A 15,766-nucleotide genomic window follows, 5' to 3' on the forward strand; every position below is an offset into this window, starting at 1 on the left:
AGAGAAATAAATGCTTACCCTTTATGAAATGTCCTGTGTCAGTCTCCATATTTATCACAGTGTATCCAAGAACCTGGTCGCTTGAATTTTTCTACCGACAACAATTTCATGGTCTGATCACACCCCTCTGATAGGGTGCTGGTCGCCTTTTCCCACTACTCCTCTTTTACCACCTTGGAGATTGCAGGATTATATATTAATGGATGCTGAAGGCACCAGAACTTTGCAAGAGGCCCTGTCCTCCTACTTAGACGTGAATGCTCCTGAAGATACATCCATTATGAACCATTGGTGTGCTCTTAAGGCCATGGATCAGAAGCCAGAGAAGGCTGTCATCCAAGTGCCAGGGGACAGGTAATCAGCTGGGAATGTGCAGGATTCTGAATGCTGGTTCCCACACACAAGCTCAATAAATGTATTATATACCTAAGGCGACGGTAGCAAGACTCAGATGCTGCCAACTCAGTAACAGGAGCCGGTCATTAGCCAATTCCCTGAGGCCGGCTGTTACAGGAGCATGTGGATACATGACAGGGGCTGCACCAGATATTTCCTAAGCATTGTGTCACGTGGCATGAGGAACCCCGAGCCTGTGCCCCAGCAAGCAGCCGCACCATGCAGGAAATAAGTGGTTTATATATAGACTGGCGTGTGCTAACAGGGACACTCTCAGGGCATGTAATACCATAGGTGGAGGTACTGCTAGCACACAGTGACATGATGTGAAGGGGAGAGCAGGAGTATAATAGGGGCTGATGGCTCCTGATGTATGAGATACACCAGAGAGTGTGGGGAGGAGACCGGTCAGATCTCTGGGCTGGTAACACACAGTGACATGATGTGAGGGGAGAGCAGGAGTACAATAGGGGCTGATGGCTCCTGATGTATGAGATACACCAGAGGGTGTGGGGAGGAGACTGGTCAGATCTCTGGGCTGGTAACACACAGTTGTTATGATTCCAGCACTCTGGTCTGAGGAGGTCCTATTGCAAGGACCGGAGCACTGGAACGTAATGCTGGGGAAGGGAGCGGGAATAGAAAATAGCCCCTGGCGCCCTAACTCCGTTGTCTCGCCCGTGCTGTCAGAAATCCCCTGCGAGACTATGGTTGCTTGAGTCCATGGCAGCCGCGTTTGAAGGGCGGATTATGTCTGCCCAACTCCGATGCCCCCTCAGGTCTTAATGGGAGACAAAGGGAAATCCGAGACAGGGTGATAACAAGGGGCCCTCTGACTAAACAACCAGGCCAGGGGCTACAAGCTAACTGACAAAACCTGAAGTATGTGCGGAAACCCGCCAGGGAAAAGGACAACCAAAATCCACTTGTCCAATACTCCTACCCGGCACCGCCGGATACCAGAGTGGACCTGTGGAAGCGGAACCCTCCGCGAAATGCACCAAAACACAAATAATAAAGCGGACAAGCCGCAACACACGGCAAGGCCGCGACTCACGAACACCACTGGATGTTATAAGGTGATTAGTCAGGACTCCAGGAATAAGATGACAAACTTCCGAGTTCAGAACTTCCAATACTGGAATGACCGGATACAGCAAGACTGGAACAGACTCTCAGCAAACAGAGACAGCATGCAGGAAGCTATTACCGGCGTCTGTGAGAAGCCCTGGGAGTGTATTTAACAAGGAGTCCTCCAATCAGCTGCCAAAAGGCTGATTAGAATAAATGCCGTGCAGCTGCCTTGCTGCCCGGCCAGAGAGCAGGAGAATACATTAACCCTTAAAGCCTAGCAACGGGGAACATTGTCCGCCAGTGGCGTCCCCGTTGCTAGGGTCCGTGCGGCTCAGCGCGCCTGGCGTCCAGCGTTGCCAGGGAGCCGGCGGCTGTTCGCGTACGGCGTCCCTGGTTGCTAGGCGCCGGGCCGCACCGACGAGCGGACCCCGGCGCCTAACAGTACTCCCCCCTTGAGGAGGGGTCAAGGAACCCCTAAAGCCAGGCTTCCAAGGAAACTCCCGAAAAAATGCCCTCTTGAGCCTTGGGGCATGAAGATCCTTATCCAGGACCCAGGACCTTTCCTCTGGACCATAACCTCTCCAGTGAACCAGAAAATAGAGCCGGCCCCTGGACAACTTGGAATCGAGAACCTTCTCCACCAGGAACTCCTGTTGTCCCTGTACATCCACTGGAGATCTTCCCTGAGAGATCTTCCGAGGAAATTTATTGGAAGAAATGTATGACTTCAACAGGGAGCAATGAAACGTATTACCAATCCGAAGAGATTTTGGTAAACGTAACCGGAAAGCAACTGTGTTAACTTTTTTAATGATATGAAATGGTCCAATAAATTTGGGTCCCAACCTAGCTGAAGATTGTCGAAGTCTAATGTTACGAGTCGACAACCATACCCTATCTCCCACCTTAAAATTGCAAGGACGTCGGAGCCGGTCAGAAAAAAATTTCTCTCGAAAGGCCGCTTTTCTGAGAGCAAGGTGCACTTTTTTCCAAATGGCTCTGAGATGGGAGGTTAAGGTTAGCAAGGAAACTGAGGAATGTTGAAAAAAAGAATTAGCTCTGGGGTGAAAACCAAAAAATGAAAAGAATGGAGACACGTTGGTGGAGGAATGACAAGAATTATTGTAAGCAAACTCCAACAATGGAAGAAACTCGGACCAATCATTCTGGAGTTTAGCTGAATACAAACGCAAATACTGTTTCAATGATTGGTTAACTCGCTCGGTTTGCCCGTTGGACTGTGGGTGGTAACCAGATGTTAATGACAATCTCATCTTTAATGAAGCACAGAAACACTTCCAGAATTGTGCAATGAATTGTGTACCCCGATCAGAAACAATATCAGTGGGCAACCCATGAAGTCTGAAAACATGGCGGAGAAACAACACTGCCAATCCTTGGGCAGATGGCAGTCGGGGAAGGGCAATGAAATGAGCCATCTTGCTAAAACGGTCTACTACCACCCAAATGACTCTGCATCCAGCTGAAAGGGGAAGGTCCACCACAAAATCCATGGAAATATGAGACCATGGCCTGAGAGGGACATTCAAGGGCATAAGTTGCCCGATAGGCAAGGAACGGGGAACCTTATGCTGTGCACAAACCTGACATGAAAAAACAAACTCATTAACGTCTTTAGAAAGACCAGGCCACCATACTGAGCGGGAGACTAACTCCAATGTCTTAGAGATCCCCGGATGCCCGGAAACTTTGTTATCATGGAACTCAGTCAAAACAGTAGCTCTCAAGAACTCAGGGACGTAAAGACGACCAGCAGGAGTATTTCCAGGAGCTTGGTGTTGAAGCTGTTTTAACTGGGTAAATAAATCTTGTGTGAGGCCTGCCCAAATGACTGAAGATGGAAATATGGGAGTAACAGGACTGTTATCATGAACCGGAAGAAAACTGCGTGACAGAGCATCTGCCTTGGTATTCTTGGAACCTGGCCTGAAAGTTATAATAAATTTGAAACGAGTAAAGAACAAAGCCCAACGAGCCTGCCGGGCATTCAGCCGCTTAGCTGATTTGATGTATTGCAGATTCTTATGGTCAGTCAATACTGAAATGGTATGTGTTGCTCCCTCCAGTCAATGCCTCCACTCCTCGAAAGCCCATTTTATTGCCAGTAATTCCCGGTTACCAACGTCATAGTTGGATTCAGCGGAGGAGAATTTCCTGGACATAAAGGCACAAGGATGTAGTTCCTGAGACTCTGGATCCTTTTGAGATAGTATAGCCCCTACTCCAACCTCCGAGGCATCAACCTCCACAACGAAGGGCAATCCTGGATTGGGATGTCTAAGGACTGGAGCCGAGACAAAGGCTTGTTTCAATGCCCGAAAGGACAACTCCGCTTTACGCGACCAGTTGGTAGGATCCGCTCCTTTCTTTGTCAGGGCCACAATGGGAGCAACCAGGTCGGAAAAAGAATGAATGAACCTCCTGTAATAATTCGCAAACCCTAAAAAGCGCTGAATTGCTTTTAAATTGGTGGGTTGCGCCCAACTAAGGATGGCCTGGAGCTTCTTTGGTTCCATGAAAAATCCCCGAGGGGAAATAATGTATCCTAAAAAAGATACCTCCGTGACATGAAACTCGCATTTCTCCAGTTTGGCATATAGATGATTCTCACGTAACTTTTGAAGAACCTGACGCACCTGGGTAACATGTTGTTCAATAGAGTCAGAATAAATCAGGATGTCGTCTAAGTAAACGACCACGAATCTCCCTAGGAAGTCACGGAGCACATCGTTAATGAGGTCCTGGAAAACTGCTGGAGCGTTAGACAAGCCGAACGGCATCACTAGGTACTCGTAGTGACCCGACTGAGTACTGAAGGCTGTCTTCCACTCATCTCCGGACCTGATTCGGATGAGGTTATACGCTCCTCTTAGATCAATTTTGGAAAAAATCACAGCCGAACGCAGCTGATCAAAGAGGACAGAAATCAGCGGCAGAGGATAAGTATTTTTAACTGAGATTTTATTTAGGGCTCTATAGTCAATGCAAGGTCTGAGCGAGCCATCCTTTTTCTCCACAAAGAAGAAGCCTGCACTTAAAGGAGATTTAGATGGCCTAATAAATCCTTTCCCTAGGCTCTCTTTAACATAGTCATTCATGGCCGCAGTTTCTGGCCCGGATAAAGCATATAACCTTCCCTTTGGCAATGCGGCACCAGGAATTAGCTCAATGGCGCAATCATAAGGCCGATGGGGAGGCAGAATGTCTGCATTGCCCTTGGAGAACACATCAGCAAACTCCTGGTACTCCACGGGAATGAGTTCAGGAATTGCAGCAGCTATTCTGACAGGAAACGAAATACATCCCTTATCACAGAAAGCACCCCATTGAGAAATCTCCCCTGACCGCCAATCAATGGTGGGATTGTGAAAGGCCAGCCAAGGGTGACCCAGAACCACTGGAACTGCTGGGCAATGGGTAAGGAAGAACTCGATTTTTTCAGAATGAAGAGCTCCTACCGTAAGTAGTACAGGGGGTGTACAGAGGGAAATAACCCCATTGGACAGTGGACTCCCATCTAAGCCATGCATGGTGACACACCTACCCAAAGATAACTGAGGAATGCCTAAGGCCTTAGCCCAAGTTAAATCCATAAAGTTTCCTGCGGCTCCACTGTCGACAAAAGCCTACACCGAGGAACTGAGGCTGCCAAAGGAAACCTTAGCTGGGACTAAAAGGGAGTTATTCGAGGAGATAAGCTGCAGACCTAGGTGAACCCCCTCACAATTCACCTGGTCAAGGCGTTTCCCGACTTATTCGGACAATTACGAGCAAAATGTCCCTTACCCCCACAGTACAAACAAAGACCAGAGTTTTGCCTTCTGGCTCTCTCTTCAGGAGACAACCGGGAGAGACCCATCTGCATGGGCTCCTCTATGTCCTCAGGGATGGAATATACACACGGAGATGACCTGACCGATGCTCCTTTTTCAGCCTTCCGCTCTCTGAGACGACGAATAGAAAGCTCCATGAGTTTATCGAGAGTCTCAGGAGCGGGATACTGGAGGAGACTGTCTTTAATAGATTCTGATAAGCCGAGGCGAAACTGACTGCGCAGGGCTGGGTCATTCCAGCCACAGTCGTTCGACCACCGGCGAAACTCGGTACAATAAACCTCTGCTGGATTCCTACCCTGTCTGAGAGCGCGCAACTGACCTTCAGCAGATGCCTCTCTATCAGGGTCATCATATAACAGTCCTAAAGACCCAAAAAAAGCGTCTACTGACAACAACACCGGATCATCTGCTTGTAAACCAAATGCCCAAGTCTGGGGATCTCCCTGGAGCAAAGAAATAATAAACCCGACCCGCTGAGATTCAATACCCGAGGAGATCGGTCTTAAACGAAAATAAAGTTTACAGGATTCTTTAAAATTAAAAAACTCTTTTCTATCACCAGAAAAACGGTCAGGCAAATGCATTTTTGGTTCAGGAACTACCCTCGGGGAAGTTCGTAAAAGATCTTCCTGCGACTTCACCCGAAGGGAAAGATCCTGAACCATCTGAGTAAGTTCTTGAATCTGACTGACTAAGAGCTGACCAGGATTTGGTCCTAACCCTGTCGGATTCATGAGGCCGACAATTTCTTACAAAACTAAGAAAAAATTAAACTCCGTTTAATTTTAAGTTTTGGTATGGCCGGTAATAATGTTATGATTCCAGCACTCTGGTCTGAGGAGGTCCTATTGCAAGGACCGGAGCACTGGAACGTAATGCTGGGGAAGGGAGCGGGAATAGAAAATAGCCCCTGGCGCCCAAACTCCGTTGTCTCGCCCGTGCTGTCAGAAATCCCCTGCGAGACTATGGTTGCTTGAGCCCATGGCAGCCGCGTTTGAAGGGCGCATTATGTCTGCCCAACTCCGATGCCCCCTCAGGTCTTAATGGGAGACAAAGGGAAATCCGAGACAGGGTGATAACAAGGGGCCCTCTGACTAAACAACCAGGCCAGGGGCTACAAGCTAACTGACAAAACCTGAAGTATGTGCGGAAACCCGCCAGGGAAAAGGACAACCAAAATCCACTTGTCCAATACTCCTACCCGGCACCGCCGGATACCAGAGTGGACCTGTGGAAGCGGAACCCTCCGCGAAATGCACCAAAACACAAATAATAAATAATAAAGCGGACAAGCCGCAACACACGGCAAGGCCGCTACTCACGAACACCACTGGATGTTATAAGGTGATTAGTCAGGACTCCAGGAATAAGATGACAAACTTCCGAGATTCAGAACTTCCAATACTGGAATGACCGGATACAGCAAGACTGGAACAGACTCTCAGCAAACAGAGACAGCATGCAGGAAGCTATTACCGGCGTCTGTGAGAAGCCCTGGGAGTGTATTTAACAAGGAGTCCTCCAATCAGCTGCCAAAAGGCTGATTAGAATAAATGCCGTGCAGCTGCCTTGCTGCCCGGCCAGAGAGCAGGAGAATACATTAACCCTTAAAGCCTAGCAACGGGGAACATGGTCCGCCAGTGGCGTCCCCGTTGCTAGGGTCCGTGCGGCTCAGCGCGCCCGGCGTCCAGCGTTGCCAGGGAGCCGGCGGCTGTTCGCGTACGGCGTCCCTGGTTGCTAGGCGCCGGGCCGCACCGACGAGCGGACCCCGGCGCCTAACAACAGTGACATGATGTGAGGGAAGAGCAGGAGTATAATAGAGGCTGATGGCTCCTGATGTATGAGATACACCAGAGAGTGTGGGGAGGAGACTGGTCAGATCTCTGGGCTGGTAACACACAGTGACATGATGTGAGGAGGAGAGCAGGAGTATAATAGGGGCTGATGTCTCCTGATGTATGAGATACACCAGAGAGTGTGGGGAGGAGACTGGTCAGATCTCTGGGCTGGTAACACACAGTGACATGATGTGAGGGAAGAGCAGGAGTATAATAGAGGCTGATGGCTCCTGATGTATGAGATACACCAGAGAGTGTGGGGATGGGACTGGTCAGATCTCTGGGCTGGTAACACACAGTGACATGATGTGAGGGAAGAGCAGGAGTATAATAGAGGCTGATGGCTCCTGATGTATGAGATACACCAGAGAGTGTGGGGAGGAGACTGGTCAGATCTCTGGGCTGGTAACACACAGTGACATGATGTGAGGAGGAGAGCAGGAGTATAATAGGGGCTGATGTCTCCTGATGTATGAGATACACCAGAGAGTGTGGGCAGGAGACTGGTCAGATCTCTGGGCTGGTAACACACAGTGACATGATGTGAGGGGGAGAGCAGGAGTATAATAGGGGATGATGGCTCCTGATGTATGACATACACCAGAGTGTGTGGGGAGGGGACTGGTCAGATCTCTGGGCTGGTAACACACAGTGACATGATGTGAGGGGGAGAGCAGGAGTATAATAGGGGCTGATGGCTCCTGATGTATGAGATACACCAGAGAGTGTGGGGAGGAGACTGGTCAGATCTCTGGGCTGGTAACACACAGTGACATGATGTGAGGGGAGAGCAGGAGTATAATAGGGGCTGATGTCTCCTGACTCTCCCACTGGGAAAATACATATTCCACATTAGTTTGTACTGACAGAGGAGGGTGTAGGATAAGAGATTGCTGTAGTGCTTGAGCAACGAGAATATGTGACTTCTGTAATAAGTGTTTATTACTCACCTGTGCCGATATCTGTAGGGATTTCCTCCTCCTTACAATTCTGATCACCCCACACATACGTCTCTTCTTCTCCCTCTAGATCTTCTGCCTTTATATCAGTCACATACGTCTCTTCTTCTCCCTCTATATCTTCTGCCTTCATATCAGTCACATACGTCTCTTCTTCTCCCTCTATATCTTCTGCCTTTATATCAGTCACATACGTCTCTTCTTCTCCATCTATATCTTCTGCCTTTATATCAGTCACATACGTCTCTTCTTCTCCCTCTATATCTTCTGCCTTTATATCAGTCACATACGTCTCTTCTTCTCCCTCTATATCTTCTGCCTTTATATCAGTCACATACGTCTCTTCTTCTCCCTCTATATCTTCTGCCTTCATATTAGTCACATACGTCTCTTCTTCTCCCTCTATATTTTCTGGCTTTATATCAGTTACATACGTCTCTTCTTCTCCCCCTATATCTTCTTCCTTTATATCAGTCACATACGTCTCTTCTTCTCCCTCTATATCTTCTGTCTTTATATCAGTCACATACGTCTCTACTTCCTCTATATCTTCTGCCTTCATATCAGTCACATACGTCTCTTCTTCTCCCTCTGTACCTTTGACTTTAATATTACTTAATTGGGCTTCACCCTATGTAAACCATTAATAAAAGATTGTAAAATTGTTGATTTCAGTAATAGATTAAACAATACAAATATAATGACACACACAGCTGCTTTACAGATCATATAGTGACAGTCACTTTGGGTGAGACCCTAAATCCCACCTACCAGATCCTCCTGTGGGATCCTGTGATTCTCCTCTGTACAATCCTGGGAATACAGAGGACGGGGACATCTCTCTGGGGTATCTCTGTTACTGGGCCCATCTGTAGGAGACACACAGTGACTGAGTACAGTGTATATATGTGATTATCAGATGATGTGTGTATATAGGGGCCCCCATACCTGCTCTCCCCTGTACATTACATGACAGTCTCCTCTTACCCAGTGATGTCAGGGGCCGGTGATTCTCCATCATCACGTCCTTGTACAGACCCCTGTGTTCCTCTATATACTCAACCTCCTGCATGGGGACATAGACAGTGACATCCTGACACCTTATAGGAACCTGACACACAGAGTGATAAAGTCATCCCACCAGACACGTCCCCTGGTGTTACTGTATAATGCCCCATTCCCAGTAGTCACCTCTCCAGTCATCACCCAGACACATCCCCCGGTGTTACTGTATAATGTCCCATTCCCAGCAGTCACCTCTCCAGTCATCACCCAGACACATCCCCCGGTGTTACTGTATAATTCCCCATTCCCAGCAGTCACCTCTCCAGTCATCAGCCAGACATGTCCACTGGTGTTACTGTATAATGCCCCATTCCCAGCAGTCATATCTCCAGTCATCGTCCAGACACATCCCCCGGTGTTACTGTATAATGTCCCATTCCCAGCAGTCACCTCTCCAATCATCACCCAGACACATCCCCTGGTGTTACTGCATAATGTCCCATTCCCAGCAGTTACCTCTCCAGTCATCACCCAGACACGTCCCTCGTGTTACTGTATAATGCCCCATTCCCAGCAGCCACCTCTCCAGTCATCACCCAGACACATCCCCTGGTGTTACTGTATAATGCTCCATTCCCAGCAGTCACCTCTCCAGTCAGCAACTGAATGATCTTGTTGGTGAGTTCCAGGATCTTCTTGTCATTGTGTCTCTCATGTGTCAGTGAGTGAGGTGGAGGCACCGTGATGGAGCTCTGGATTCTACTCAGTCCTCCTGATACATGGGGATGGCTGCTCGGTGTCTCAAACTCATTGGATGTCTTCTTCACTATTGTGTAATCCTGTGTAATGGTGGAGACATCATATATCAATATATACACTCCCAGATCCCCTCACCTCCCAAGTCATGTCCCTATATTATTACTATAGAAATAAGTGACATCACTGTGACACTCCCAGATTCCCTCACCTCCACAGTTATGTCCCTGTATTATTACTATTGATATGTGATGTCACTGTGACACTCCCAGATCCCCTCACCTCCCCAGTTATGTCCCTATATTATTACTATAGATGTAAGTGATATCACTGTGACATTCCCAGATCCTCTCACCTCCCCAATCAGGTGCCTGTATTAATACTATAGATATGTGACATCACTGTGTCACTCCCAGATTCCCTTACCTCCTCAGTCATGTCCCTGTATTATTACTATAGATATAAGTGATTTTACTGTGACGCTCCCAGATCCCCCAAACTCCCCAGTCATGTCCCTGTATTATTACCGTAGATATAAGTGACCTCACCATGATGCTCCGATTGCCTCATCTCCCCAGTCATGTCCCTGTATTATTACTATAGATAAAAGTGACGTTACTGTGACACTCCCAGATCCTCCCCAGTCATGTCCTTGTATAATTACTTAAGATATAAGTGACGTCACTGTGACGCTCCCAGACCCCCTCACCTCCCCAGTCATGGCCCTGTATTATTACTATATATATATATGTGATGTTATAGTGACACTCCCAGATCACCTCCCCTCCACAGTCAAGTCCTTGTATAATTACTTTAGTTATAAGTGACGTCACTGTGACGCTCCCAGACCCCCTCACCTCCCCAGTCACGGCCCTGTATTATTACTATAGATATGTGATGTTATAGTGACACTCCCAGATCACCTCACATCCCCAGTCATGTCCAGGAATTATTACTATAGATATAAGTGATGTGACTGTGATGCACCCAGATCGCATCACCTCCCCAGTCATGTCCCTGAATTATTACTATAGATATAAGTGATGTCACTGTGACACTCCCAGATTCACTCACATTCCCAGTCATGTCCCTGCATTATTACTATAGACTGCATTTGAAGGGGGAAGGGGAAAAGGGATATTGTTGCACAGTAGACTAAATTTAAGTGGATTCTACTATTAATTACAAATGTTGGTTATTTGTCGAAAAAACCCTAATGTCAGTTCTATAATATGTGAATACCTAGATAGGGGGTGCTACCACAGATCATGTAATAACTTCTCTCTTCCTTGTTTCCAGTTATTACTATAGACAAAAGTGTCATCTCTGTGATGCTCCCAAATGCCCTCACCTCCCCAGTCTTGTCCCTGTATTATTGCTAGAGATATATGTGACGTCAAAGTGATGCTCCCAGATCCCATTACCTCCCCAGTCATGTCCCTGTATTATTACTATAGATATAAGTGATGTCACTGTGACGCTTCCAGATCTCCTCACCTCCCCAGTCATGTCCCTGTATTATTACTATAGCTATAAGTGACATCACTGTGACGCTACCAGATCCCCCCACCTCCACAGTCAAGTCCCTGTATTATTACTATAAATATAAGTTACTTACCAGTAACGCTTCAAAATCCCCTCACCTCCCATGTCATGTCCCTGTATTACTATAGATATAAGTGAAGTCACTGTGATGCTCTAAGACCCCCTAACCTCCCCAGTGACACCCCTGTATTATTACTATAGATATGTGGCCTCATGGTGACGCTCCGATTCCCTCACCTCCCCAGTTATGTCCATGTATTATTATTGTAGATATAAGTGATGTCACTGTGACACTCCCAGATCCCCTCACCTTCCCAGTCATGTTCCTGTATTGTTACTTTAGATATAAGGTCACTGTGACGCTCCCAGATCCACTCACCTCCCCAGTCAGCAGGTAGATGATCTCCAGGGTGATATTTATTATCCTCTCAGTCCTGTGACTCCTGTCCTTGTCCATCCTCAGTGAATCAGAGAGAATGCAGAACGTGTGATGTGTAGTAAAGACTCCGTTCCCCACAGCTGGAGTTCCTGGAATAAATATAATACATAAAACATATTGCACATGTAACATAGTAAATATGGAATAGAGCGGTCATTAAGTCTCCTATTTCTCCACAGCCATAGAGTCCTGGTCAGTGTCTCCGAGGTTCCTGTGACCCAGCCCCATAAGGCTGTACTGCATAGTGGGCCTGATCTAGAGTGTAGCCCTATTGTGGGTGGAGTCACAGTGAGCTGATGTTCGGTACACCGCTCATGTGCACGACCTGTATGGAGCATGTGCGCTATGTGTCCTGATTTGTCAGACGAGTATGGCTGCAGCCATGAAGTGGTGTAAGGGTGAGAATTGGTTGTGAAGGGACAGGGTCTCCAGAGGGAAATTTCATGGCCTCATTCATGGAGCTGCGGCGTACAGTCTCCGTGACCTCAGGTTTCACACATCCAGCCGATGGTGTAGCAAAGGTGGCAGGAGACAGGCATGGGGTGGCAGGAGACAGGCAAGGGAAAGGCGGCAAGAGACAGGCAGGAGAAAGGCGGCTGGAGACAGGCAAGGGAAAGGCGGCAAGAGACAGGCAGGAGAAAGGCGGCTGGAGACAGGCAAGGAAAAGGCAGCAAGAGGCAGGCAGGGGAAAGGCGACAGGAGACAGGCAGGGGAAAGGCGACAGGAGACAGGCAAGGGAAAGGCGGCAGGAGACAGGCAAGGGAAAGGCGGCAAGAGACAGGCAGGAGAAAGGCGGCTGGAGACAGGCAGGGGAAAGACGGCAAGAGACAGGCTGGGGAAAGGCGACAGAAGACAGGAAGGGGAAAGGCGGCAGGAGACAGGCAGGGGAAAGGCGGCAGGAGACATTAGTTGTTCTCAGGAGATTGAATAATTTCTTAATGATTTGTAATAAAAGTTGAAGTTTTATTCTTTGAGAATATCTCATTATTTCTTCACAAGAGTGCGCCCACAAAGAAGTCTACTTTCTTTCTCTTGTCACTGTGACACTCCCAGGTCCCCCTCACCTCCCCAATCATGTCCCTGTATTATTACTGTAGATATAAGTGATGTCACTGTGACATTCCCAGATCCCCCTCATCTCCCCAGTCATGTCCCTGTATTATTACTATAGATATTAGTGATGTCACTGTGACACTCCCAGATCCCCCTCATCACCCCAGTCATGTCCCTGTATTATTACTATAGATATAAGTGATTTCACTGTGACTCTCCCAGATCCCCTCACCTCCCCAGTCATGACCCTGTATTATTACTATAGATATAAGTGATGTCACAGTGACGCTCCCAGATCCCCTCACCCCCCAGTCATGTCCCTGTATTATTTATATATATATATATATATATATATATATATATAAGTGACGTCAGAGTGACTATCCCAGATCCCCTCACCTCCCCAGCCATGTCCCGTATTACTATAGATATAAGTGATGTCACTGTGACACTCCCAGATCCCCTCACCTCCGCAGTCATGTCCCTGTATTATTTATATAGATATAAGTGACAGAGTGACTATCCCAAACCCCCTCACCTCCCCAGTCATGTCCCTGTATTATTACTATAGATATAAGTGATGTCACTGTGATGCTCCCAGACCCCCTCACCTCCCCAGTCATGTCCCTGTATTATTACTGTAGATTATAAGTGATGTCACAGTGACACTCCCAGGAGTGTGATATTCATTTGCTTCATACTGCTCCAATTATCATCTGTTACACATGCCAGGGATATTATGGTCTCTGCCTTAATATATCCTAGAATTTGAGCAATATTTTCAATCCCCACAATTACATATAATAAAATTAATAATAATAACAACAACGACACGAAAGGCTGCACCCCAGTATAAAAATATTAACATATGTCTTTATTAACATGACACCACAGGTTGCTCCTCCTGAATAATAATAAAAGGACACCACAGGCTACTCCCCCTGTATTATAATAACAGGACACCACAGGCTACACCTGCTATATAATAATAATAATAATAATAATAATAATAATAATACTTACAGGACACCACAGGCTGCTGCTCCCTCTGTATAATAATAACAACTGTATTCCACAGGCTGCTCCTCCTGTATAATAATAATAATAATAATAATGACTGGATTCCACTGGTTGCTCCTCCTGTATAATAATAACAACAGGACACCACAGGCTGCTCCTCCTGTATAATAATAATAATAATAATAATGACTGGATTCCACTGGTTGCTCCTCCTGTATTATAATAATAACAAGAGGACACCACAGGCTGCTACTCTTGTATTATAATAATAACAGGACTCCAAAGGCTGCTCCCCCTGTATAATAATAATAATAATAATAAACAAAAAACAACAATACACTACAGGCTGCTCCCCCTGTATAATAAAAATAATAACAACAACACGACACCACAGGCTGCTCCCTCTAAAAAATAATAATAATAACAGGACACCACAGTCCGCTCCCCCTGTATTATAATAATAATAATAATAACAACAAAAACAACAACAAGACACCACAGGCTGCTCCCTCTGTATAATAATAATAATAATAATAATAATAATAAAAAGACACCACAGGCTACTCCTCTTGAATAATAATAACAGGACACTACAGGCTGCTCCCCCTGTATAATAATAACAGGACCCAACAGGCTGCTCAACCTGTATAATAATATAATAATATTTTTATTATTATTATTATTATTATTATTATTATTATTATAATACAGGGGGAGCAGCCTGTGGTGTCCTGTTAATAATAATAATAATAATAATAATAATAATAATAATAACAACAGGACACCACAGGCTGCTCCCCCTGTATAATAATAATAATAATAATAATAATAACAACAACAGGACACCACAGGCTGCTCCCCTGTATAATAATAATAATAATAATAATAATAATAATAATAATAGGACACCACAGGCTGCTCCCCCCTGTATAATAATAATAATAATAATAATAATAATAACAACAATAATTATAACAGGACACCACAGGCTGCTTCTCCTGTATAATAATAATATCAGGACACCACAGGCTGCTCCCCCTGTATAATAATAAAAATAACTGCCCACTACAGGCTGCTCCTCCTGTATAATAATAATAATAATAACAGGACACCACAGGCTGCCCCCCCTGTATAATAATAATATCTGGACACCACATGCTGCTCCCCCTGTATAGTTAGACGCCATTACCTGATCTCCACGGACACTGGGAGGCTGCAGCAGTCGATGAACACTCCCTATCTGCATTTGGACCGCACAATACGGAAGTAAGGTGGAACGCACAGGCAGGAAGAAGGGCATGATTGGCAAAAACTGCTTCCTGGTTACTGGCCACTCCTCTCCGACACCCAGGCCACAGCCCCGCCCTCTGCAAATACTATTACCATATATGTCCTCAGTGCAGGAGGCCGGCGGCCATTTTCTTGTAGACCAGTCCGGCAGCAGCAATAGGTTTCCTGGCCGTGTAGTGACGTCAGGAGCGGCGGCCATTTTCCCCTGGTCTGAGCTCCGCCTTCCTTCTATCATTCCCACAAGGCAGCAGGAGCAGAGAGCAGCCATTGCTGTGTCTGGCAGCAGGTAATGATATTATTATTATTATTCTATAGGCTGAGCAGCTCTGGTGTCAGGTTCTGTACTACAGGGGGAGCAGCCTCTGGTGCCTTGTTATAGTGCAGCTGGAGCAGCCTCTGGTGCTGCATTATCCCTGTACAGGTGGCTGACACTCTAGTGTCCTATTACCGTAATATAGGGGGCGCAGACCCCACCGTTACTGTAATACAGGTGGCGCACACCCCGCCGTTACCGTAATACAGGTGGCGCAGCCC

At 46.6% G+C, this 15,766-nt stretch overlaps 2 protein-coding genes across 2 annotated transcripts in view; one reads left to right on the forward strand and one right to left on the reverse strand.

Annotated features, from left to right (window-relative positions):
* The window catches only part of LOC134984114 (oocyte zinc finger protein XlCOF29-like), a 27,230-nt gene extending 15,278 nt beyond the window's left edge, over positions 1 to 11,952 (reverse strand). Inside the window, exons 1-5 of the mRNA XM_063949742.1 lie at positions 11,810 to 11,952; positions 9,777 to 9,968; positions 9,112 to 9,190; positions 8,900 to 8,993; positions 8,651 to 8,738 (exon numbers count right to left, since the gene is read on the reverse strand). Of these exons, the coding sequence (XP_063805812.1) occupies positions 8,651 to 8,738; positions 8,900 to 8,993; positions 9,112 to 9,190; positions 9,777 to 9,968; positions 11,810 to 11,887 (531 nt within the window). The 5' untranslated portion in view covers positions 11,888 to 11,952. The remainder of the gene's footprint in view (positions 1 to 8,650; positions 8,739 to 8,899; positions 8,994 to 9,111; positions 9,191 to 9,776; positions 9,969 to 11,809) is intronic.
* Positions 1 to 15,766, forward strand: part of LOC134984122 (zinc finger protein 850-like) — a gene marked incomplete at its 5' end in the record, with an annotated part of 295,553 nt that overhangs the window by 222,364 nt on the left and 57,423 nt on the right. The window lies entirely within an intron of this gene.

The sequence above is a fragment of the Pseudophryne corroboree genome, assembly GCF_028390025.1.
Source record: "Pseudophryne corroboree isolate aPseCor3 chromosome 3 unlocalized genomic scaffold, aPseCor3.hap2 SUPER_3_unloc_37, whole genome shotgun sequence".
NCBI classification, from domain to species: Eukaryota; Metazoa; Chordata; class Amphibia; order Anura; family Myobatrachidae; genus Pseudophryne; species Pseudophryne corroboree.